The sequence below is a fragment of the Archocentrus centrarchus genome, chromosome 21 (genome assembly GCF_007364275.1).
Source record: "Archocentrus centrarchus isolate MPI-CPG fArcCen1 chromosome 21, fArcCen1, whole genome shotgun sequence".
In the NCBI taxonomy this organism is placed as follows: domain Eukaryota; kingdom Metazoa; phylum Chordata; class Actinopteri; order Cichliformes; family Cichlidae; genus Archocentrus; species Archocentrus centrarchus.
The window spans coordinates 16,644,362-16,669,590 of record NC_044366.1 but is presented as its reverse complement, the minus strand read 5'-3'; the positions used below and the strand labels follow the sequence as shown (position 1 = coordinate 16,669,590).

General features: G+C 40.1%; 1 protein-coding gene across 3 annotated transcripts in view; it reads right to left on the bottom strand.

Annotated features, from left to right (window-relative positions):
- Positions 1–25,229, bottom strand: part of LOC115800545 (plakophilin-4) — an 87,565-nt gene that overhangs the window by 16,637 nt on the left and 45,699 nt on the right. Inside the window, exons 4-11 of one of the 3 annotated variants that reach the window (XM_030757977.1) lie at positions 22,676–22,710; positions 16,956–17,081; positions 16,326–16,519; positions 15,328–15,892; positions 13,048–13,074; positions 4,935–5,105; positions 2,304–2,514; positions 835–967 (exon numbers count right to left, since the gene is read on the bottom strand). In XM_030757977.1, coding sequence (XP_030613837.1) covers positions 835–967; positions 2,304–2,514; positions 4,935–5,105; positions 13,048–13,074; positions 15,328–15,892; positions 16,326–16,519; positions 16,956–17,081; positions 22,676–22,710 — 1,462 coding nt within the window. The remainder of the gene's footprint in view (positions 1–834; positions 968–2,303; positions 2,515–4,934; positions 5,106–13,047; positions 13,075–15,327; positions 15,893–16,325; positions 16,520–16,955; positions 17,082–22,675; positions 22,711–25,229) is intronic. The other 2 variants (XM_030757978.1, XM_030757979.1) reach the window with 2 other exon arrangements.

The window sequence follows — 25,229 nt, the reverse complement described above, 5'->3', positions numbered from 1 at the left end:
TGTAAGCTGTGGATTTTTTAAATACTGGCTTGTGATATGCATGAGCAGTGCAAATGCGACTCTGTGTGTTCTCGTGACTCTGTGGTAGTTTTCAGCTCTAAGAAATTTTTTTGAAACCCCCCAAGTTGATCTGTCCAAATTATACATCTACTAGTTCAAAATAGTTTATTTTGTCTGCACCCAAGTGACCACCTGACTGCCTGCCTGACATTTCCAGACCTTAATTTTCATAGCCTTAGTCATCAGTTCTGTTGGTTATGATCAATTCAACTTATTTTGGGGTTTCAAAATTGTGTTTCTGTTACAGTAAAGAAGTTCAGTCCACAGATGTTTGAGTTCAGTGAATCAAAACAGGGTTCCTGCAGCTTTACAGCCAGTAGTATTACTGGTAGTATACAGTTTTTAAGACTTAGCAACCCCTGGAATAAAATTTTAGAGGCTATACCATTATTCATCTGTGCAACTTGTCAGAGCTCACAGTCACTGCTATAGTCATGTCACAGCCAGTTTTTATTGACTATTGTTGGTTTTGCTTTTTTAATCTGCCAAACATTAATCTGAGAGGTTTTTTTTGGTATATTATTTTATATCTATCTCTCAAAAAGACTAAAATCACATACCAAACAATACTGTAGCATGGGAATGTGCTATTTTATAACAAATGAGGCTTAATTTTTTAAATTACCAAATTCAGTGTGTTATTATTTGTAATTAAAGTTTTGCTTTATTAAGATAAGACCACTGATGACAGTAATCAGTACAAAGTAGAACTCATAAGAAGTTAAAGTGACTCACTGTAATAAGAGAGTAGGGAATTAGTTGTACAACACCTACCTCACTCTTGACTCCATTATCACCAAAGCACAGGTGCTGCAGGTAGGCAGCTGCATTGGCCTGCACCGATGGGAAGTGGTGCTGCAGCATGTGAATCACCTCTGTCAGCTCTGGGTCACGCCATGCAAACTCTCTAGAAGTACAGGTGGGGTGAAAAGGTATCAGCATGACTGCAGAGACTGAAAGAAGGTCGGCTCCTTAGAAACCACAGGCACCTTTTTCCCTAAAAATTAATACTTCAGCACCTAAGTGCACGCTGATAAACCCAGGAAATTGCATTTGCACCCGATCCAGTTTGGTCACATTTGGATTATTGGGGTTCTGTATGTGGTAGAGTAAGGAAAGAAGAGTGGAATGCATTGTATCCAGACTGCTTTTAAAAGATAATGAAGGATTTTTCACACTCAAAATTAAACAAAATGATTTGCTATTGTACACTTCTGCCAACCAGTCAATTTGCAGTTTATATCTATGTGGGATCCAAATTCTCTGAACCGACAGTTAACTGGTGTCGCCCAATAACAAACTATCAATAATTACTTTTATCGACCAGCATTTCTTGTGCCGACTACTGAGGGCAACATTTAATTATTCTCATGCACATCCGTAATTCAGATTCTTGTGCATTTCTCATGGCTTCATTTAGAAATATCCACATCACTGACAGAGGGCCACTACTTGCCACAGAAGGAAGATTTTGCATGGGCACATTATAATCTCGTGTATGCTCATCCGTTAATGTGACTACACGTAGGTCAGATTTTTGCATCGCTGAAAGTGATACATGAATGTTAATAGATTCAACCTTGTGAGATTGCCTGTTAAGACATCTGGGGAGAAGTGGTTAATGGAAAGGAGCCCAAGACTGAAAGCGGCTTAAGTTGTAGCAGAAATGCCTTTGACACACTGACTGTGAATTACATCCACCAGGATCCCAGGCTGCAAAAACTAAATTTGTGGCCTTTGAGCTAAACTAATAAATGCACCAGAGCCTGTCCCCTAGACAGGAACTATGTTAAAAAATATTCTAGAGGAAGTTTGACTCTGATGTCATTCCTGAATGGGCCTGTGTCACATAAAATAAATTGTGGTGCACTCATTTTAAATACGTGGCAACAGCAGCACAAACAAGTGTAAACAAGTTCCCAATGAGCAGGGTCACTGCAAACGTCAATCCTTTACGCTTACATGGCAAGAGCAGACGCAGCACTTCACCACATGTGAGAATCTTTTGTTAAGTGGACAGGCATAGTTGAGCCGGCTTAAGGGTTAGAGCTGTGTGTGGCTACCCAGGAGGTTCACTGTTTGAATAGTAAGAGGACACCGGTGTTGACCCAGCAGAACAGGGTTGCCTTGTAAGCAGAAGTAGTCCCCCTGGATGACTGGTTTGTGTTACACTACACTGGTTATTAACCCCAGAATAAGTCTGGTAGAACAGAACCACGGCAATAATACAGCGCAGAGCTTACCTCGGATCCTTCTGAATGCTGTCTATGGAAGGAGAGCGGGCAGCACCATCATCCATGACAACAGCCTGGCGAACATAATTGGGATCGGAAGGCCGGTACTGTGCTGAGCGATATGGATCAGCATAGGTGGCTGACGTGTTAAGAGTATAATTGTTTCTTTGGTAGGTCATGGCACTGCGCTGGCTGGACGACCTTTGCAGACTCCCCACACCTAAAGGACAAATCCAAAACATTCAGATTAAACCTAAAAGACTAAATTTTAAAAAAAAGAAAAGAAAAAAAAAGAAAAACCACTGTTAACGACATCTAGAAATTTTTCAGCTAAACTTGGAAACTTTCCCTACCACAGGCATACATCTTTAAACTAAGCTGGAAATACAAACATGCAGCTGTTCTGACAGACTCAGCAAATTCTCAAATCTGGAAGCGATTAATGACGAGGATAAAACACAGCTCCCATGGTAGCACAAAGCAGAGCTCTTCTCCTTCAAAGACTTCTTTACTTGTCCTTTTGCTTTTACAAGCTGGGGTTAGCCAGAAGGATCCTGCTGGTTTTCAAAGAGGACAAGAGGACTCAACTTGATTGGTGATACACAAATCCTTTCTTCACTCTCTTCTTGCTCCTTTGTGGCATCCTATTCTCAGGCTAAGTTTGCCAAACAAAGCAGACAGAATTTGGTAAACCAAGGCAAGCTCCAAAAGAGGAGAAAAGAAGTCAGCCTGAGAGCTCTTCCCTTCAGTCATCTTTCCTCGTTTCATTTGCTCTGAGTGATATTATGACCTAGTTTCTTAACACAATGGGTCACCAGCAGAACTGCATAAACAAGCTGCTTGGATTCAGCTCTCCTTCTCACTGGAGCCACGTGATATGTGGCAGCGTGACTGCTGCGCCAGTCAGATCTCTATCCGCCATCCAACAGAACTTGGCATGAGCATGCTCAAAACTCCCTCCTACCAGGAGCCAAGACGTCAACTTGTGGGGTTACTCCAAAAACACAATTTCGCGCATCAGTGCACTTCTATGTTGGGCAGCAGCTCTGCTGTGCAACATGGTTATCTCCCAAAATGTAACCTTACACAGCCAAAGACATTGGAAGACAAATTATAAACAACATAGCGCAGCTTTGCAATTTTACAGGAACTATTTGGATCCCATTTCTCACCTTTTCAGAAAAAGATCGATACTTCCACTGCTCCCGCTTGCACAAAAAGTACACTCCATGCTTCCATAAAAAGCCAAAAAAAAAAAAAAAAAGCATGGAAAGCCAATAGGGGGAAATGGCCCATTGAAATTTCATTTCACAACATAACAAAGAAAACTGTGGGATCAAATTGGATTTTTCTAATGAGATAGCTCTCACAAAGCCTCCATATTGAACACCCCCTCCAGCTCTATCCCACTCGCCTTTTCTTAGTATAGCTGGCATAAACACATTACAGCAGCTTGTCTGTGGGGCTTCTTTGCAGCACCAATAGCATTTATTAGTGAACTTATCAGTCTAAGCAGATCTCCGGTGTGCCAAGGAGAAGGCTGAATGGAGAGTGTGTGTGTCATGGGAATTAAACATGCGTATCTGAGGCAGGAGAGATGATGAGAGGAAAATACCAACATCAGGACACCTGGAAGAGAGCAGGCTGTGGACGTGGCTAACCAAGCTGTCCCCTTCATCCTTCTTCTCATTCTCAGTGTGACACACGGGTAATGGACTCCTTTGTGGCAGGATGACATATCAGAACCTGCCCATTAACTCATGTCTCACCCTTTCTGCCTGACAGTGGAGGAAGGATGGAAATGGAGGCAGGGGAAGACAGAACAAAAAATAGAAAGCAAGAGAGAAAAGCAAGAAAGAAAGACATAACATACACAGCACTAAAGGGCAGACAGAAAAATGCTGCACCGTCCATGGGGACATGAAGAAGAGTCAAGAACACCTTGATTAAATGCCAAAGACTTGGACATACTTGAAGTCAGAGAAACTACGTAAGAGAAAGAAGCACTTTTGATATGAAGACGTGTAGCGTGAAAATTCTGTCCTCATCTTGACCTGGCTCTACCGCATGAAGCTGCAGCTCAAGCAAAGAAGAGAGTAAATGGAGTTTCTAGTAGATTTGATCTGTCACACACAAACACACTCAAATCAAAAACACTGCTGTTTGTAAGGTACCGCAGGGGTTCCCAGTTCCTTTTTGCAGTGTGCAGCTCTGTCGCTGAGTGGCAGGGGAAGTGTAGCATGAATGAAGAAAAATATCACCTCACTATATGATGCCCTCTCCTTCCTCTCTCAAGCTTTCTTTTTAACCCATCTCAGATGGCTGTATACATCTGCGACTGGCTGCATACATACAAATATACCACCTCAACTTACTCAGTGACAGGAAAACTATTTTCATGACATTTCATAACTCCACAGCAAATATTTCATAGCAGTTGTTAGTTTAGACACTGCTATTGTTGTCACTAAACTCTGGTTGTTCCAACAATCCATCAGCCAAATTCTTACAGTTGATAGTGAAACTCATACCTTTAGTGTTATGAGGACATTGCATATTTTAGCACTTCTTTGCAGACTGATAGCAAAGGTTTACGGAGTTTAAATCTCTGGCATTTTACAATATTAACATGGGACCAACCTGAGGTGCTCCTATAGAGGGTGCCCTGGTGGGTGTGGCTGGGACTGCGGTACAACGGGCCCTTGTATGTCCGATCCTCATAGATTGGTGCAATGTGGCGCTCTGGGGAGATGGTTGACCTTAAGTCCTGGGCCAGCTGGCTGTGTTGACTGGCGTATGAACTCCGTATTCCTGTAGATGAATACAAATGGTTAGAATTTAGCGTCTGTCTTTTCAAAATACTACAGAGCAATAAAATAGACTTTTAGCCTGTTTTTTGTGATTCTTAGAGAATAACGGTAAGAATAATTAAACCTTTTTTTGTTTTGTTTTTGCACTCAGGTAAGAACATCAATGTTAAAAAAGAAAGAAAGAAACCTCAAGAATTCTTGTACTCAAATTTGAACATCTTTTCTCCTACTTTCTAGGTAACAACTAGTTTCTCTTTTTCCCCCGCTCTGCTATTTAGGTCACTTTAAAGTCAACTGATATTAGCTAGATTTAGATGATCAATCCCCTAAAACAACATGTCTCCTTTTGTCGTTGTCAAAGTTAATGCCACTGTTGCACGGTAATGCGGTTCACTGATTTGCAAAGGTGGCACTGCATCGCTTTACAGCAATAATCCAATTCTGACAAAAATAAAAGCAGACGCGATGTTCACAGTATCCTATCTTAAGCAAGTCTCATGTTAAGCTAAACTTCAAGCTTGATCAAAACAAATGGAAAGCAGTGTACATGCTCAGGAAAAATTATATTCACAGGAATATGACTGTCAGTACTATAGAAATGAAAAACAAAACACACAGACACGCATACACACACAAAAATAAAACAAACCAAAAACATCAGCTTTTTGTGAACAAGAACTCGGTACTAAATACAAAATATTGGTCAAAATGGCTAAAATGAGTCACTGAAAAGAACTGAGCAGAGACTGGAATGACACTGCAAACCAATCAGTCCATTAACAAGAGGAGTGTTTGATATAACAAACACATACTATAATCAGCAAAAAGGCTCTCCTGACAGGGGTGAGAAAAGCAAACAATTGTCCAATTAAAAATCCCTTCCACAGAGGTCACTTTAACAGGATATGTGGGCATTGTGAAGCATCAATTTCTGTCTGACTCAGTTCAGCTGTAAAACAACAAGAGCAAAATGAGGAAACATCACACTGCTCCGAGTCTTTCCATAGAAAGGGAAACCACAGCTATGATACTTCTCACTCTACCAACCTCAGAATGCCTGAACTCCCAACACAAACAAACGTGAGGGAGGAGATGCCTCATTGCCAACGATTCTGAAAAAGCTATTATGTCAGATACTGAAATCACAACTCACATTAGTGCTGCTATTTATACAAAAACAACAACAACAACAGTCATGGCAAAAATAAAGCACACACTTGGTCAATTCTAAGGTTTTACCTATCAGGGCGTAATAAAAATCAGCCAGTCCTAACAATGTCTTAAAAACAGATAAACACAACCTGAAATGCCATTATTTATTTAACAAAAATTAAGCCAAAAATGTAGATATAGTACATGTGCAGCATTCATTTCATTGTACAGTAAAATTTGTCTAAATTTTTAGTAATAAATATCAAATTAAAAAAGTTTGTTTTGTTTTTGTTAACATGGCCCCACCCACTCTCCACCCTCACAAAGTTTTATCAAAATTCATTCAAAACGTCTTGAGTTATGGAGTTTACAGACATGTGTGTGCGCGTGCGAGCTCTTGTTTGCAGTTTGGCTTCAGTTCACTGAGGATTGCAGGCATTTGTTTATGCACAGCTCTTTTAAAGTCCATTCACAGTATTTTAGTCAGGTTGAGATCTAGTCCAGATCATTGCATTGCAGCACCTTGATTCTTTTCTTTTTTTAGCCATTCTGTTGTAGATTTGCTGCTGTGCTTGGGATCAGTGTCTTGTTGGATTACTCAGTTTCAGCCAAGCTTTAGCTGTTGGACAGATGGCCTCACATTTGACTCTAGAATATTTTTTATAAAGGTCATGGGTGACTCAGTGACTAAAAAGTGTCCTGGTCCTGTAGCTTCAAAACAAGCCTGAATCATCTCTCCTCCACCACCATGCTAGAAAACTGGTATGAGGTGTTTGTGCTGTTGGTTTCCACCAAACTGTGGTGCTATGCATTATTACCAAACATCTTCCAAACCCTTCCAAAGAAGCCATGCTTGTTCAGTCTTTTTCGAACTGTGATGATATGAACTTTACATGACTCAGCGTGTTAAATGACTCAGATGCAGCTCTTGTGTGTTTTTTTTTAATGCAATTTCTCTGAGCATTGCACAGTCTGACCTTGACATTGCTGGTAAATCCCCTCCTGGGAGGATTGGCAACTGTCCCTGTGAATAATCCTTCTCACTGTCGAATGATGGACTTCAAACTGTTTGGAAATGGCCTTAAAACCCTCCAAAGATTGATTGGCAATAGCAATTGCTTCTCTAAGTTCACTGCTGATGTAGTTTCTTCTTGGCATTGTGTTAACACACACCTTAATGCTCAAGACTTCCAAAATGTCAAAACTTCTGCTTTTATAAAGGTGCTCTCACTTGAAATTAGAGAAAAACAGAGAAACAGACAACTGTTCACACTCACATTCAGCACCTATGGGCAATTTGGAATCACCAAATAACCTAACGGCACTAACTGCATGGGAGGAAGCCACAGTACCTGGAGAGAACCCACACAGACATGGGGAGAACATGATAACTCCAGACAGAAAGGCCCCTGCCAGATGGTGGATTCAAACCCAGGACCTTCTTGCTTTGAGGCAACAGTGTTAATCACCCTGCCCCATACATTTAGGCTTAGTTTTTGTTAAATAAATAGTGAAACTGTGCAATATGTCATGTTTTGTAGTTCATTTGAGGCATTTACCTAATTTTAAAACCTGACATTATTTTAGGCAACTCTGGTTTTAGTGACCAGCTAAAAACAATCAGTAACCTAAATATTAGCTATGGCTTCTCCAGGGTTTATCTCAAACAGTTACTATGAAGAATGTCTTTGTAATATTTTAATGTATAACCACAAAGAAGTTAAAACTTGACATTTCCTTAAGGAATTAGAGAATATGATTTAAGACTTCTTAATTATACATTAAATATAAGATAAGGTGTCAAAAAAGGTTTTGGTGGTAAGACACAACTTTTGAATAGCAACTTCTGGCTACAATATAATAATATATAATATATCCTGCTCACCACAACAAGAAAAGGGCGACCCTGAGACAGTCAATGCAGAGCATGGTGTATTTCATGTAAAATCTGTCACAACAGAGAAGTAGGATTAAAAAAAATGGATGAAAAATCTGATTAAAAAGGGGCCCTATTAATATAAACAGGAGGGGCCAATGGACTTTCTATCTAAATAACCAAGGGCTAATGTCTAAAAATAGACCACAATTACAGCATGTCTCACCCTATCATCTCCTCATCAAGTAAAACTCAGAGCTGATCTATTCTACTGTGACATAACAAAAGCACAATAATAGTCATCCTTTTGTTGTTACATTTTGAAGATCATAAAAATAGGTTCGGGTCTAAGCTTGTATTTTATGCTGAAGATGAATTAAAAACAAATTGGTACAATCAACTGTAGAGGAGAACGTGCATATAAAGAGGTTTGCTCTTCATTAATCTCCATTCTTATCAAACAAACCTAAACAAAGAGCATTTAAGTAATGTTTATTTTAAACCTCACATCACTGAAGCTCACTAAACTGTGAACCCCAGTGGGCCAGTATACAGTTGGCAACTTACTGCTTATTGCACATTTCACGAGCCCCCAAACGTCACTTGGGTCCTCTCCAACTGCATGAGCTCAGGCACAGGCTGCTGCTAAACACCAACTCTGCCATGCAGAACCAGCTAAATGAGGGAGTCTTGTCACAATTTGAGACTGAGGACATTAATAAATAAACATATTTGCCTCATTTGTGAGCAGAGAGACCCTGGGGGCAAGGCGAGTACAGATTTCAGATGTAAACAGAGGACCAGACTGAGGCTGACCTCTGAAACACAGAGCCTTCGCATGCACTGAGGCAAGCATAGGGGGGCAGCTGGTTTGGGGACCCTGGTAACCCCTATCTGAATAAAAATGCACAAGAGAACCAATTAACTAGCTTAATGGTTAATATTTATCAAAATATGGGTTGTACTCATAGTTTCTGGCTGAAACACAATACACAAAGGTAAATACATTTTTTTAAAATATTTATGTTAACAGGTAAAAATCTACAAGTTAAAGTATATATAGTCCATAAGATTGAGGGGTTTTACTTAAAATGGACCCAGCGTTACGATTTTCCTTCTTTTCTGTCATACATATACAGTTCTAATGGTCTATGCTCATATTAAACATGCCCAAAGTTTCATATAATGGCATCAATGTATGTGAAAATAATCCTTCTGAACCAAAAGCTTGGACTTCAGTCTGCTCTAAAGGTTTGGCTTAAGACAGTTCCTTCAACTCCTGAATCTTTGAGATCTTTGAGCACAGTGGGCCCAAACACCCACTGTTCAAACTTTCCGTTTATAAGGGGCAGCCAATGAGAATTTGGCTTCAGGGGAAGGAGATAAAAACAACTTGTTTCAGACAATGGGTGAACTCAGGGGGTGCACTCAGGTCCAGTATTAGATAAATAAGTATTAAACCCCCCCCCCATAAGTACTATCATGCAGTACTTATGGCAGAACCCATGAATTAAAATGAGTTGGAAATGAGCAGAATAGCTCCCCTGTAAGGTTAACATATCACCTGCCTCACTGGTAGGGCTTTTTCCTTAATGAACCAAGTAACAACAACAACACTGAAACACACAAAATTCTGTGTCAAAAGAGTCTGAATTGTGAGTAAATTAGAATTTCCTGCCAAAATACCAAAGTCTGACTTTGACATGAAATCTAAAAAAAAGGGTATCCTAACTTCTGAGTGCTCTCTGATAGCAAGAATATTTTGTGGAAGAGATCAGTAGAAGTACAATCCATTATGTGGAAAGCAGTGTTGACAAAGCACTAAGTTATTTGTCAAGGTTATGTCATATTTTAAAAAATTTTCTCTAAATTGAATTTAGTTACTGGCTTTTTAGTCTTTGCACAGCAATAAATAAATGACGGCGGGCGCTGCAAACATCCTTGGAAGATGGCAGGCTGTGGACACCATTTATAAGTATAAGATTTGAATGTTTTTAGACCGATTTTCACCTCTCTAATGGAAATATTTTTGTAAGCTTTAAGTGGTGTCTAATGAGGGTTGAAATAAGGTAAAACAAAATAAAACATATCGCAATCTACAGAAACTTGTCTACTTTGATTGTGTGTGTGCTTCCTGCCAAAAATCGCCCAAGCTCTGACTCGCCACTTCATGGACACATAAACAGAAGCATAAACGCAGACATATAAACAAACACTCAAACTAAAGTTAGGAAGGTAGGAGTAAAACAGAGTAAAGAAGAAATATTCTGCCACTGTGTGCACTCAATAGTGCAGGCAGCCTTTCACGCTGTAGCAGTGCACACAATAGCCACTAGCAGCAGCTTGGCAGGAAATCAGTTCAGCTTCTCTTGTTCAAAGGTTTGAAGAGGGTAAGTAGATGGAAAGAGAAGCGGCGGTGGGAAGACATAAGGAAAGGCGGGAAAAGAAAGCAGCAGAGAGCATAAGAGGGGATGGGAAAGAGAGGATGAATGAAAAGAGGGTTAATGAGGCTGTCTAGGACCACCAGAGACCTCTCATTCCATGTAAAGCCTAGCCACATAAACAGAGCTTTTGGCACAGCTGTGACCGAGTGAGAAGGAGAGAATCTCCCAGGCACAGGAACCTTCATGCATATCTCTGGCTCTCAGCAGCCTGACTCCTGAAAGTAGCAACATTCAAACAACCTTAGCAGAGACTAATCTGTCTGCCTTCTTTATTCTGTTCCCCTGATAGAAGGGCTGCAGTCACTTCTAAAGGCATCTGCAAATTGTCAGGGAGAAATAACATACTGCTGTCTATTGAGAATGAATGGCCCACATTCCTGCTGCGTTATAGTCATTTAATTCTCCCCCTCAGTCCTCTCACCGTGGCTTTAACAGATTACACTTGGCAGAGGCTGGATAAAGGGCGGTGGCGGCTTGGCGCGTGCTTTCCCTGGAGAAACAAACACTTAAATGGATGCAGCTGAATGTATTCCTCAAGAAAAATACATTTCAAGAAGCCTCTCTAAACAAACTGAACTCCTCAAATAAAACTGGAATGATTACCAGAAAATCATTACACATGAGAAGTTCCAAAAGGGGTAAAATTTGATTGTACCACAGCTAAAACTACCACAGCAGCTTGGCTGCCAGAATGAAAATGCACACATGGAGATATGTGAAAATGCACACATAGAAATGCTGAAATTTCCCTCTGGGATCAATGAAGTATTTCTGATTCTGATGTGCTATTTCCCCTTGTTCTGTCTTCATCTCTGAAAGGGACATGGAGCGTAATGAGTACATTATTAGGGACAATTTATCTTCATTTTCCATTTTTCAGCAGCAGAGGGAAGCGCTGACATCATGCCAATGACAGTGCAGGGAGGGGAGCCAGGTGGGTGGTCGGAAGATTGGAGGGAAGAGAAAGAGCACCGGGGAGCAAAAACGAAACACAGGAAAAAGGGACAGAAGTGTGATGAAAAGAAAACAGAGGGAACCACAAAGTGTGTGATGAACCTAGAGAAAGTTGGGGGGGGGGGGGGGGGGGGCTTCCGATAGATATTGACAGAAAACCACCAACAGCTACATCATCAAGTTCAGGCTGTTGGATGGTGTTTGCCAAATGCTTGCAATTGCGCCTGATCGTGTGATCGTCCCATTTCCTTCTGCTATGGCTCATCAGACACTTGTGACAAATTACTGCAAAGTGCAGATGATGTGTTTGTGACAAAAAGGCAGACGGCGAGAAGGAGGGGAAGGCTGCAGAAGACAGACAAAGGAGGTGACAAAGAGATGAGGGGGAGTAGGTGGAAGAGCAGAAAGCTCATGTCTTTGGCCAGATTTGTACTCCCTTGAACACACACATGCAGACAGCTGTGGACACCAAGGAGTAAAGCTGTTCTTGTTCTACTATTACTGTTACACTACTCAGAGTGCTGACAACCCTTTGGCTCTGCTGGAGACATCATCAGTCAAAGTAGCAACATCTGTTTGTGTGTGCAGTGGGACTGGGTAATAAAAAAATAATCTCAGTTTAACAGCATTTTCCCAGCAACAATGATTGACTGTAATTATTTTAGTAACAATTTTGTATTCCGATTAGAGCTCTGAACTTCCTCTAAGACAGGCTAGCATAGATTCTTAGCAGGAAAAAGGCAAAAAATTACAAATGTCTGAAAACGCACAAGGAAATGGCCAAGATGCTTAAATGAGCCGTGGAAACCGTATCCAACAGTGTTCACCATTCAAATTTCTAAAATCTGACAAGGTGCAGGAGGCCTAAATGAAAAAAGGCTGGAAAAACAACAAATTCACAAAAATGAAAACATCTTAAGACAGTTCCATCCTACTGAGGAAAGGCACAGCATGCAGCCACAAGAAACAGCTAGCAGCAAGGACCAAGACCAGCCTTTCATTAAACTCCCACAATCAAAAATACAGCCGCCATCATTAACTTCTGCTTTTTTGGTTATTACCCCGTGTGACGCAAAGGCAGTCTTCTAAATTATAAATTATGAAGCTAGTTAATTTTTATCAGCAATATTTTGTATATGTGCTATAAGAAAGATGAATAAAAATATGTTTCATTAGGCAACAGCTGAACCTGTTCATCTGAAAATGCTGCATTCCTTCAAAATTTTAAACAATACTAAACTTTCTGAGTTACATAGAATTTACCTGAAAGGTGAGTATCTCCTTAAAATTTTTAAGATGATAGCTAATACATTAATATATAACATAAAAATGAAAAATCAAGTCCACAGTAAAACCCGTGATCTTACTACAGTGAACATGTGCATATTCTGCAGTAAAAATGGCAACTTGTCGTACACGAGTGTTAGACTGATAAAAAACAAAAGTAAGTCATGCACATGCAGCACCTATGTGAATAGATGGTAAGCTCAAGAAACACAACCAAAAAAAAAGTTCACCTTGTATGTCGCCATCAACGAGGGCATCTGAAAACATCCCAAGGTAGCATCAAGTCAAGAGGAAATAAGTGTCAATTAACCTCGAAGTAATACAACACTGATTTTCTGAGTAACATTTTATTTCACCACATGGAGGCAAAACCAAAAGTGGAACAGTGTTTCATCAGTTTTGAATTCCTACTGAATCTCCACAGTTATCTGTAGTTGTCATTATATGCCTAGACTATGATCTAATATACAGGAGATACTATAAAAAGTGGGAGCAGAGAATGAAAGACTGCAGGCTGATCTCTTCCATCTTCCTCTTCCTGTGTGGAAAAACACTGGGACAAGATACGCGTTTAGCTAGAAAGCACTAGTCGGCTTTTGTTTTTGCCTCATTTTCTCAGGATTTTCTTAAGAATGACAGACCAGTTTTGCACAGGCACGGTCTCCAATTAATTATCTTCCTGATCTCTGGCATATTTCTCACACAAACACAAGCACAGACACACACACACAGCCACCCCCTTTCCTGCCTCGGTGATTGCCCACAATATAGCCTGGATAATGCACTCATCAGAATAATGGATTTGAAGGAACTCCATTATATTTTTGTGGAATCATTTTCTTTACTTTCTCTGTTATTTCACTACATGGGGCTTTTTTTTTTTTGCTGTCTGAGACCAATTGGAGATAGGTGTGGCAACCAAATGGCCACCTGGAAGTTGAGCTTGCAACACCCTCATCCTCTAGGCGACCACTTTCCATCACAAAGTGACTGCAAAGGTCATCTGGTTGGAGGCAAAATGATTGATGTGAATTTCTGTGCATGTACACGGCAACAGATTTGCGATTTTCACAGATTTACCACAGTTAATGACAGCACTATTCAATTCAGCTAGACTCAAATCAATTTTATCTATACAATGCCAAATCACAACAATTAGTTGCCTCAAGCGCTTTATATTGTAAGGTAAAGACCATACAAGAATACAGAGAAAAACCCAACAATTAGATGACCCCCCTATGAGCAAGCACTTGGCAACAGTGGGAAGGAAAAACTCCCTTTTAACAGGAAGAAAACGCCAGCAGAACCAGGCTCAGGGCAGCCATCTGCCACGACCAGCAGGAGATGTGGAAGAGAACCCACATCACAAACAGATTGCGTGTAATTGCCAACTTGATCCCATTTCAATTGCTGATAGCAGACTGCCACCATCTTATTTATGTTTTTATTGACATGTTGATGCACCAAAGTCACTTTGAAGAAGCCAACTGACTATGAGTGGTCACAGATGTGGTCCCCATCTTTGAAGGAACCAATCAGATCGAAGTTGATTCCACATGGTCATAATTTTGGTTTCCAGTTCATCTCCAACCACTGTTTTTCCTACTGTGACTGTAGCATAAGTAAACTGTGCCTGTGCAAGGTTACATCACTTTTGGGTGTGGGAACTGAAGCAACTGATTTATTTATAATCAGAGAAGGCAAGTGAAACTGCCTGGAAATAATTTAAACTTAGTTCCTTCCACACAATATAATTTAAAGGCAAATTACCCAATAATAATAACATGGTCTGTATCAGGATGTAATCTGTAAACTGGACTGTTAGCCTTTGTGTGATGTGTACAAGCTGTTTACTATTCAGTTTTTGCTTGAGAGCACACAATTAACCCAGTCTTCATACAACTTGATTTGATTTCTTAGTCTATTCTTAACACCAAATCTAACTATGAGCACCAGCCTGTTACATTCTTTGAGTCGATATTTGTCTTCTTGCAGCAACTATGCTTTGGCTATAGTCCAGGAAAACCACTGACCTCACAGTCACCCTTTGCTTTCAGATTCAGTATATGAAACAAAGACTTAGAAACAAGTAAATATACAAGAATATATCACTGTCTACACACAGCAAACAAAACCTGGCATTTAACAAGCCAAGAAAGTAACAGCAAAATACCAAAGTGAGCGCAAAACTGTTTGTTACTCATGTTAGCAGACTTTAAGGGAACATGTGCTTTAAATAATGCATTATTTTAAATGAATGACTTAAAATGACTGCCTTCTTATATACATAATACTTTTAAAAAAACTACATTGAGGCAGTGTCTAGTTCAAGAGATTATATTTAGACTTAAAAAAATATTAAGTCTAAATATTTATAGCAGCAGCATTTTTTATATATATATATATATATATATATATATATATATATATATATATATATATATATATATATATATAAAAACACACTGATGCACCGTAAATAGTGTGTGTGCGTGTGTGCAATGTAGCACCTGTGAGGCTGTCAGGTCGCGTCATTCTCTCGTAAATGTCGTAACTCTGGGGTCCGTAGGGGTCAGCGTTGTGGAGCATGGAGCGGGGCAGAGTGGAGCTGTAGTGCTGGGGCACAGCAGTCATACTAGCCCTGACTGGAGACGATGTATGAGCAGGCTGTTTAGTCAGTGGAGGGTTGACGTTGTCGACCATTGTCAGAGGTGAGCCCATGCGGCCTGAGGATGACCCTGCGGAGGCCTGATAAGGTGAGGTGGTACGGCTAGATCGAGAGTTTGTGGAGCCCATGCGACGCAGTGCAGCAGGGGAATTTTTCTGGGTGGAGTAGGGTGAGCCACTGCTACCGACGCCCGCAGTACTGGTTCGCTGGGCAGAGGGCAATGTTGTAGAATAGACGGAGGACAGGGGTTTGGGTTCCGTAACAATAGGGGAGCCGTAGGCACTGCCAGCTGAGGTACGCAGGGAGCCACGGGAGGGAGACATACTGCTCGCATAGGCTGGCGAGTGAGAGCGAGAAGGCACTGAGCTTACCCTTCGCATAGCTCGCCCAGGCATTGCTGTTGTAACCTGCAAGTAAAAAAACAAAACAAAAAAGAGAGGTATTTTGGTTCTTCTTACATCCATAAGGACCTATAAAATTTTGTAGTATCATAGACTGACCTGCGCAATAATAATGACATGCTAAATAAAAAAACATTACATAAAACAATTAATTACATGGCATGATTTCACTGTGGGACATGTTTATTTTCCCTGTTCTCCCACTGCCACTGTCACTGTGTGACAGCGCCATTTGGGTTCTCAGCAGTCTCTATACACAGAGCTGTATGAACCGTGATTACATTGTGGTGCTCAAAGCACTCTGAACCTTCTGTGCATTTAAGCCTTACATCATTACACTAAAAATATAACACCAATTCTGAGGCAATAACACGTTGTGAGCCTTTGAACACTGTGACAATGACAAGATACACATATGATGAGAATTTTGACTCAGTACCTGGGCTGAAGCCTGTCCCTCAGCCCTGGCATTCCTCATCAGGGTGCCAGTGCCAGCACCAGGGAAGGAATGCTGCACCCTTAGTTCAGCCTTGCCCAGGTTCTGGCTGCTGAGGTAGCTGCTGCTGGCATCCTGGTAGCCACTGTCCGAGTATGAGTTCATCTGAGCTGAGCTACATGAATTCCCTGCAGATCCTGAAAGATAATGACAAAAAATGACAGACAAGTATGAAATGCTGAAGGGGGGAGTATGGGGAAGGGTTAACGGCACAGGGACACATCATAAAGGGCTTCATAACAGACGTGACCTTTACCTAGGATAGTCTTACTAATGACAAATGGCACCGGGGGGGGGGGGGGGGGGGGGGGGGGGTGTCTGTCAAGCTATAACTGCTGTGGTTAATCATCCAGCCTTTTATACCTTCTGATTAGGATAAGATGTTACCAGTATAAGGGATATAAAAATGCAAGACAAAAGAAGAAAGAAAAATGTTTTTGGGTAATTAGGGGAATAAAAAAAAGGTTTTTCAAAACTGGCATCAGTGTAGTGAAACAAGGCAAGAAAAAGTGAGGAAGAGTTGCAGAAGAAAGGGCTGCAGAAACTAGAGAGAAGGCAACAACAGACCCTCACTTTCATGAAGGGAGGACTGCTCCGGGGAGTACAGAGACACCTGCTCTGACTCCGTCCTGATGCGGTAGCTCGGGGACTGGGAGCTGTCAGTCACCCGAGACTTTGTGTCCCCCGAGGCAGAGACATCTGAGAAGACATGGCAGAGCAGAAAGTCAGGCAGAGAGGTGGAGCTTTAGGTCTGAAATAAACTCACAGTTTTGGCTTTGGGAATGAAAGTTTACAATAGTCATTAAAGCAGTCAACATTTTATGGAACTGAGAGGAACAATAAGACAATAATTTCAGCAGCATTAGTTTGACATTTGTATACAGTTGGAGTCATTAAATTTTACTGCCATACTAATTTGGGAAGTCAAAATTGGGCAGCATGTCACTTCAATTGTGTATACAGCCATGCTCCAAATTGTTTCACAGCTCTAACATTTCCCTGCATCCCCCTCTCTTCATGCATGACAACAACCAGCGAGGCAAACAGAAGCTGAAATTAGCTGTCTAATGTCCCTGTACACAATGTTTCTCCACAGTCACAATCTAGTTAAGCGTGACCAGAGTCAATGGATTCCTCTGCAATCACTAGAACAATTGGCAGAGAATGAAGGGGAGGAAGGAGGCAAACACTGGTGGTCTGGGTCTGTCAAATCCTGCCTGGTTAGCTAGTGTGTGAATGAAAACTGAATACTGTGACTAAGCCGCCTTTTTGCCAAAACTGACCTGTTGAATAAATCTGTTGACACATAGGCTTTGTGCGTTTGACAACCTGGCATCTTGCACTCCCACCTTTGGAAGTCTAAAGGTGCTTGCCTATTTACTGATGGGATTGAGTCAGACCAGATCAAAGCAGATCTGGGGTCAGACTGTCAGAATGCACAGTGGGGGGTGGCCTGCTGTGAGAGAGGCATCCCCGTGTGTCTGTGTCTCCCCATGTGGCTTCAGTAAGTCCCGTCTATATCAAACTCCCTCACTTTTTGCCATCTGTGTCAGTACAATTTAATACATGCATACCCACTCAGTTTATTGTGTACTTCTTAAGTTCATAACAAAGATCTAAAGTAAATATTTCTAGCCATGGGAGATTTTAAAATGCTTTTTTTTTTTAAGACAAAGAAATCAAATGACTCAACCATCTTTTGTTGATCTGCATTCTGACAGTTACTTAGTCTGGTACACAGAATGTTGTTTAAGACATTTTATACCAAGTGCTCACTCTGTGTGATAAATAATATCCCAAAAAGCCAGAATAGATGAGAAACAGGAGGCAAGAGAGCAAGTACAGAGGGCAGCAGAAGCCTTTTGATCTGTAGAAGATTACACATACAGCGAATCTATTTCAGATAGTTATCCCCCCCCACTACTGACTGAAGAAGAAGATGTCGGCCTCTTCTTACATTTAGGCCTCAGCAGTGAATTTCAAAACTTATTTTACAGCTGAACATTTATTTCTTACTTCTTGCCCTTGCTTTGCTAATCCCACTAGTAGATGTCTAAGCACTCTGGCCCCAATTTTACATTTTGTCTATTAACAATACATTAGATAAGACTGTACAATATTACTGCCCAGTTTAACGCAGAACCCAAACAATCAACTTTTTCTGTTTCCTATTTTCCTGAACAATTTATTTTACTGGATTTAAAGAGCATCTTTCTGGTTTGTCTCCAGCTAATTAATGTGTTGGAAAATGATGCAGAAACTAGATTTTCAGAGGAAAGAAAACAGTGACACTGTAACATCACATATGAGAAATTCACCGAGCTGGGCCAATTATAAAAATATATTTTGACACCAAGGTTGAAAATCGATATACGCACATACAGGTATTAAAGGGGGGGGAAATAGAGAACATGTCACCAATCTACCAGGGATGCAAAAGGCAGAAAAGGCCCAAAGAGCGGGGTAAAAAAAAATCAATGTTACAAATATTGAATCAGTATTTATTTTGGCATCCAATAATTATTTAGTTTTAGCTGTGTCTTCAACTTTTGTTTTTTTGCTGTGACTACCTGCTGTTGCCTTATTTGTGTACCACTGGCGTCATGTCTGGTCAGGTAATTGAAAAGTCCATGTATAAAATCTGTGGGTGTCTTCTCTTACATACTAATTGTGCGTGCTTTATGTCGACCAAGGTGTTCAAAATGAAAACATAAGTCTGAATGTAGAACGAGAATCCTCTGGGATTTGTTTTACCACTGCAAGTAATGTTTTCTTTACTTTATTTACGACATCAGCTAGATTTTGCTACACACAGCAGTTTCGTTAGTGTTCCAGGGGTTAAAAATGGGGAAAAAAGAGTGTTAAATGGAAGAGTCATTCTTTTTTTCTTCTTCTTTGTTTTCTGAAAGCTTTTTTTTTTTTTTTTTTTTTACTGCTTTGTATTTGGGTCAATGGGGCATTTACATGGTACTCCTGTCTTTCTGACTCCTCTAGGACAAACAATGTGCAAGTCTTTTGGCTTATAGAGTTACATCACTGCTGAAAAATTATGCATGTAAAGTGAAAACAGAGGGAGCAGCAGTAGGCTAAATATAAAAATGTTCTTTTTGAATATTTTTAGCATGTCTGTGGATTTAGCTCAGAATGTTTAACCCATTTATGTGAACGGGTAATTTAACCACAGAAATAAACATACAAGCACATATGAACAAGCTGATCATTATGGCACTGCTGTATTATGGTACATCTACAAAAACTGTATGAGGTATCAGTCCACGCAGCAGCATATTGGGACTGTGTTTGCGTAGAAATTAAATCAGTAATCAGTGAAATCAGGGAATTTTTATACCTCCAAATCTACAATGAACCTGGGCTCTTGAAAATCTAATTGATGGAAATCTATTAAAGTTACAGAAAACCTCAATCCACACACAGCCTTATATTTTTTTGTGCCTTCTAGGCAGTCAGGGGTGTAGAGTGGTATAAAGTGGAGAGCTGGTCAGGTGCCTCTGTGACAGTCTGACAATAACTGCTGGTTTCAAACACTATTATTTCACTCCTGTGTGGTAAGATTTGCTATTATATATCAGGCGGTGTCAAAGCAGTAGTGGCTGCCTATTTATGCTGTGAATTTATGATGTAATGGCTTGTAAAACACGCAACACTGCATACTGATTTTCCAAAACACATTAAAAATTTCACGGGGTGCTTAGGAGAGATTATGCAATTATCCAAATTTACTCCAATTTTTGGTAATGTTGACTTTCGACCAGGTAGAGCGAATCCAGGATTTAGGTCTTGAACAATTTAGGGTATAACGAAGGTGCTTGATCTCCATAACACCACTAATTTTACATCTTTTGAAAAAGGTAGGACTACATATAACATACCATCAAAGCAGTAGTTAAATATCCACAAATGTTAGGTTTTATATTGGCCGGGTAGTCTAATGGATTGAAACTTCCCCTCTCCATCTAGCTTAAAAGATTTTCACTTTGACATTTTTACACTTTAGAAGGTAGGGCTCCTGATTACACAACCTATTTGTTAGTAAATGCAAAGGTTCATCAGATAATATACTTCAAGCATGGAGAGCAGAGCTGAATGATAATTTACTTGATGATTTACCTACATTCTAAATTACTGCAATTTAAATGGATAATGAGGCAGCACATTGCCCCAATTTGGCCTTAACCCTAATATTCCTGACCCTTTCATTACATGCAACTGTCAGAAAGGATCTCTGTTCCGTTAAATGGGGGAATGCCCTCTGACTGGGAAAGGGTGCTAGATATGTTTAATCACATCACTGGTGAAGAGGTGTTTCTTCCTTATCCTGAATTATGTTAAGTGAATATTTACCCAGATGGTTTTGTGATCTCTGAAAATGTCAGGTCTTTACTCAACCTCAGCCAAACAGTGCATAATTTGCTCATGGAAGAGAAAAAAAACAAAACAACAAAAAAATGTGCAATTTCACAGTGACTTAAGGGAATGGCTTATCATTTTTGCTTTAGATAAGTTACCTCACAAAAAAGTAAGTTTAAAAAAAAAAAAGCTTTTGGGACATTTGGAATGTCTTCTGTAACTTTCTGAAGAAGAAGAATATTGAAGTAGATGGGTGCAATTTTCCTTTTTTCCACCTAAATAACAACAATAATTCATTAACTGTGTACTTATCACTTAGCTGGGCTGTATGTATATAACTATATGTGCCTTCTTGTTCTGTTATCTTCAAAACAATGATAATCAAATAAAGAAAGGTTTGAAAATAAATAAATAAAACATCACGCTGACATATTGAACTGCCAGCATGATCACGAATGCATGTTTGAAAAAGCGTAAGAATCAAAACAAATAGAGACAGACAAGGGACAGATAAAAGTGAGAAAGCTCCTTTTCTGGGGTGTTTGTAATCTTCTTGCAGACATATGAGGTGTGACTGCACTGACTTTTCCTGGGGCTAAAAGACTTGTTTCTACAGTAACACTTCTATTCCAATCTCTCAGTCAGTGAAGATGTACGGTGGCTCATGAGTCCAATAAGCCTCACAGAAAACCATGGCCCATTACACTCTGTGTCACACGTTTTGAGCTTAATTCATTTAGATTGGAAAAAGTACATTACCACATCTGACTACCATCTATCATCTACAGCACAATGAGAAATCAATACAAAGAAAAACAATGGCAGTGATTAGTACCCAACTCAGTTGTAACACTAATGAAACGGATTCAGCACGGAAATGGGAAGCGGGCAGTAAATGAGAAAAGCATGTGATATTAATATTCCCACTGCATTTGTACACGTGTAACCCCCCATGGGCTCTTTTGATGGGATCGAAAACAAAAGATTAATGACCACTGCAGAAATTCAGCGCAATTAATAAGCCATGAAAGATATTAGTAAATTTAATCCATCATCTGTTGTCTCTTAAACATCCTTCAAAGATGTGGGCTAAACAAACAGACCAGAGGGGTATGAGAGAAGACTTTTTGCTACCTGCCACTGATGGCGTTTCATCTGAGTGGGCAGAAATTGCTTAAGTAACTATTAAAACAAGAACGTGCCTGAGGCTGTCAATTGCACGGTTGAAAATACTTGTATTAGCAATGATTACTGTGGAAATGTAAAACATGTCTGTACTGCAAACCACACACATGCACAAAAACATACACTTTATCAAGTCTAGATACATGCACAGCCCTGGCTATGCTAAGTGAGAACTGAAAAGCACTTAGGTGAGCAGACATGCCTCACTAACACTGCATGTATATTATGATGCTTACCAGGACCGTCTACTTCACTATCCTTGAAGTACACAGTGCAAATGTTTCATTTCACCTATGACTTCATAGGACAAATAAAAGCCATTTAAGCACAAGGGTGTTTTTGGCTGTTAGTGGTTGCTGCCCACTGACTACAGGATTTAACAAGTCCAAAAAGAAAACAAACATTTTTTTAAAGGCCAGATATTACTGAATACTTTGTGTTTGAATCCTGCAGAGAGCTAATCTGAATAAATCTATGTATTGTAGTATGAATGTTAACCACAGCAGTAAGTGCCCTTGAGTAAGAAGGTGAGACTTGTGGCCCATGTTACAGCACTGCAGCATGTGCAATTATTAACTAATTATTGGCTAATTTCAAGTCTAGGTACAGACTGAAGTGGGGGTCTGTTTGCTTCAATTCTTAAATATTCCTACAAGTATAAAAGACACCAAATATGAGTGCAAATGGCCGGTACAAATGGAAAATAATTTTATGAGGAGCAATAGCATTTCAGTAATTACCTGCAGTTCTCCAAGGCAGGGACTTCTCAGATGAGCTGTGTGCGGGGAACAAAAAAAAAAAACAGATGAAAAGGTGAATAAATGCACCACAAACCAGGGACACCACAGTGAGAGACATGAGTGAAATCATCTGGATGAGGCACCTTGGAGCCTCGTCTGCTTGTGCCTTTTACAACAAGATCAGAGATGGTAATCAGTGTATTTGAGATAAAACAGTTAGAGGTTCAAAGGATGCCGCCAAAGTGGAGTTGTAATGTTTGTATCTCAGAAGAAGCCTGTCATCTAAAGGAGTCAGTGAGTAAGAAAGAAAAAGAAATATTATAAACTGGAATCCGTTTTTCCACATTCAGCTTTAGTAAATATGCTAAGTCAACGGCCAAACAACCTGAAGGGAGCTGAAGCAGCACAGACACATGAGAAAACCTCCTTTACTAAATCAAAAAGTAATCACACTGTAGATTCACACACTCTGTCTTTAAGCTCAGTGTCCTGACATCCTGACATAATCCTGACATGAATACCAGTATTTATTCCAGTGGAGCCTGTATCCCACAGAGGTAGTCACCCTCCAGAGAGTAATGCAGGAGAATAATAGTCCAGCCAGGGAGCAATCACAGTTTGGGTCTATTATTCAGGAACAACACAGAGAGTACCAAGCAACAAAATCAGAAAGAATCTAGTGACAGTATGCAGTAATATAAATGATCTTAGACCAACCAATTGTACTTCAATGAGTGCTTTGAGCACCAAAGCAAGATACCAAGCACCCACGGTTAGCTTTAGTAGTAAATCCATTGGTGCTAGATGCACCTCATGTTTGTAGGCAATGCTGTGTATAGGAGGCAGCACAGGAACAGTCTGTGTTGTAGCAGATTATTTGCTTCCCTTAATATTCTTTTCCAGGTTAATAGATGACTGAAAGCCACCTCTGAAAAATACCACAATATTTTCTGTTTCACCCAACACTTAAATCAAAGGCTACTCAGTTTGAACAACATTGTATTTAAAGAAAGAGACCAGTTCCAGTCTGGTGTAAATCCTCAATTACAATCAACCTAAATCCTAACATAGAATTGTTACTACAATACTGAAACTACAACATGATCTGGAACAAACTGAAAACTAAATTATAGCTGGTAACTTTTTAAAAAACTCCAAATATCCAAAGTGTAGTTGAACAGAACAAATTGAATGGTTCTAATTAAAGTAACAGAAAATTCCAAAAACATTGCTGCAAATGGACTGGATTCAAATGAATATAGTTAACAAGAAGTGGAACAGACATGCAAGCCAGCATGTACTAAATAGGGCTTTAAAAAGCCAACTTATAATTTCAAGTATCTGAGAAAATACTTTGATCAAAGGTAAAACCATTCACTTTTTCCAGAGTTGGTTATTATGAGAAACAGAGGCCAAATAGGAGACCTCAGAGCAGAGTAACCACCCCGTTCTGTTTCAGATCTTCTATTTGCCAGTCATTAATATCAAGCACTCTGTGCTGATGCCATTTCTCCCCAGTTAAGGTGACACTAAATGAGCTTTAAGAAGCATAGTTCTCAGAATTTTAATGAGCATGCAGGCAATTAAAAAAGAGGAAGTTGGGCGAGCCGAGCTTCACTGAACCATGGCAGATAAAGTAGAAGAATGGCCACCATAACGATTATGCACCATCCGTGCTGCATGTTGACCAGCAGGAAGAGTGAAGGCGCTGCTAAGTGAGAGTAAAAGTGCCAGTGGTGAAACACAACAGGCCTAACTGTGACATGACACTTTATTTCCCATCAGTCCCTTTGGCTAATGAAAGACTGGGTTGGGTGGGAGGTTGCATCTTCTAGTTAAGTTTGCCAGAGGTGAAGTTTGATGGCCACCCCCTGTCTGCTTGTACAAATGAAGGTGGTGGCCAGCTCTAAGGTGTCATGAAATTTAATGACTCCTATCTGAACACTTCTAGTGTGTTGTCACCTCTGCTGTTGTCCTGCTGTGCTATTGAGCCAATCAGTGTGACCTCAATGCTTGAGGCTAATCTCTATTCTCACAAATGTTGAACGACAACCATTTCATTTGTCCTCTTGCTTAGAGAGAGAGAGAGAGAGAGAGAGAAGAAAGGGTGTGAAAAGTGGTATTTTGTGTTTTCTTTATAGGGTCCTGGGTGGTGGTTCCAGTCTCCTAGTGGGATGAGTCAACATTAATATGTACATAATGTACACAGGATTTAAATCATTATGCATTAGTCTTAATATTAGCATAGGACTACCCGGATAACAGTAGTGGATATCTGCTAAAGGGATGTTATTATTCATCCACTATTAAACTTTTAACTAAATTTGAGTGTCTTTTAAAGCAGACTGGTTGTAGGGCATCCACGACAGAAAAAAGGCACTCAGCCAAAAAAAATGCAAGAGACTGAAGGAAAGTCTGAGAGAAAAAAAAAAAAAAACAGACCTGCATACTTAACTACCAGAAAATTTAATTTAAAGCTTTTTCAAACAGACACCACGATGCTGAACCAAAACACTGATTGTGATCTGCATGGTGAGAGCGGGGCTGGATGATT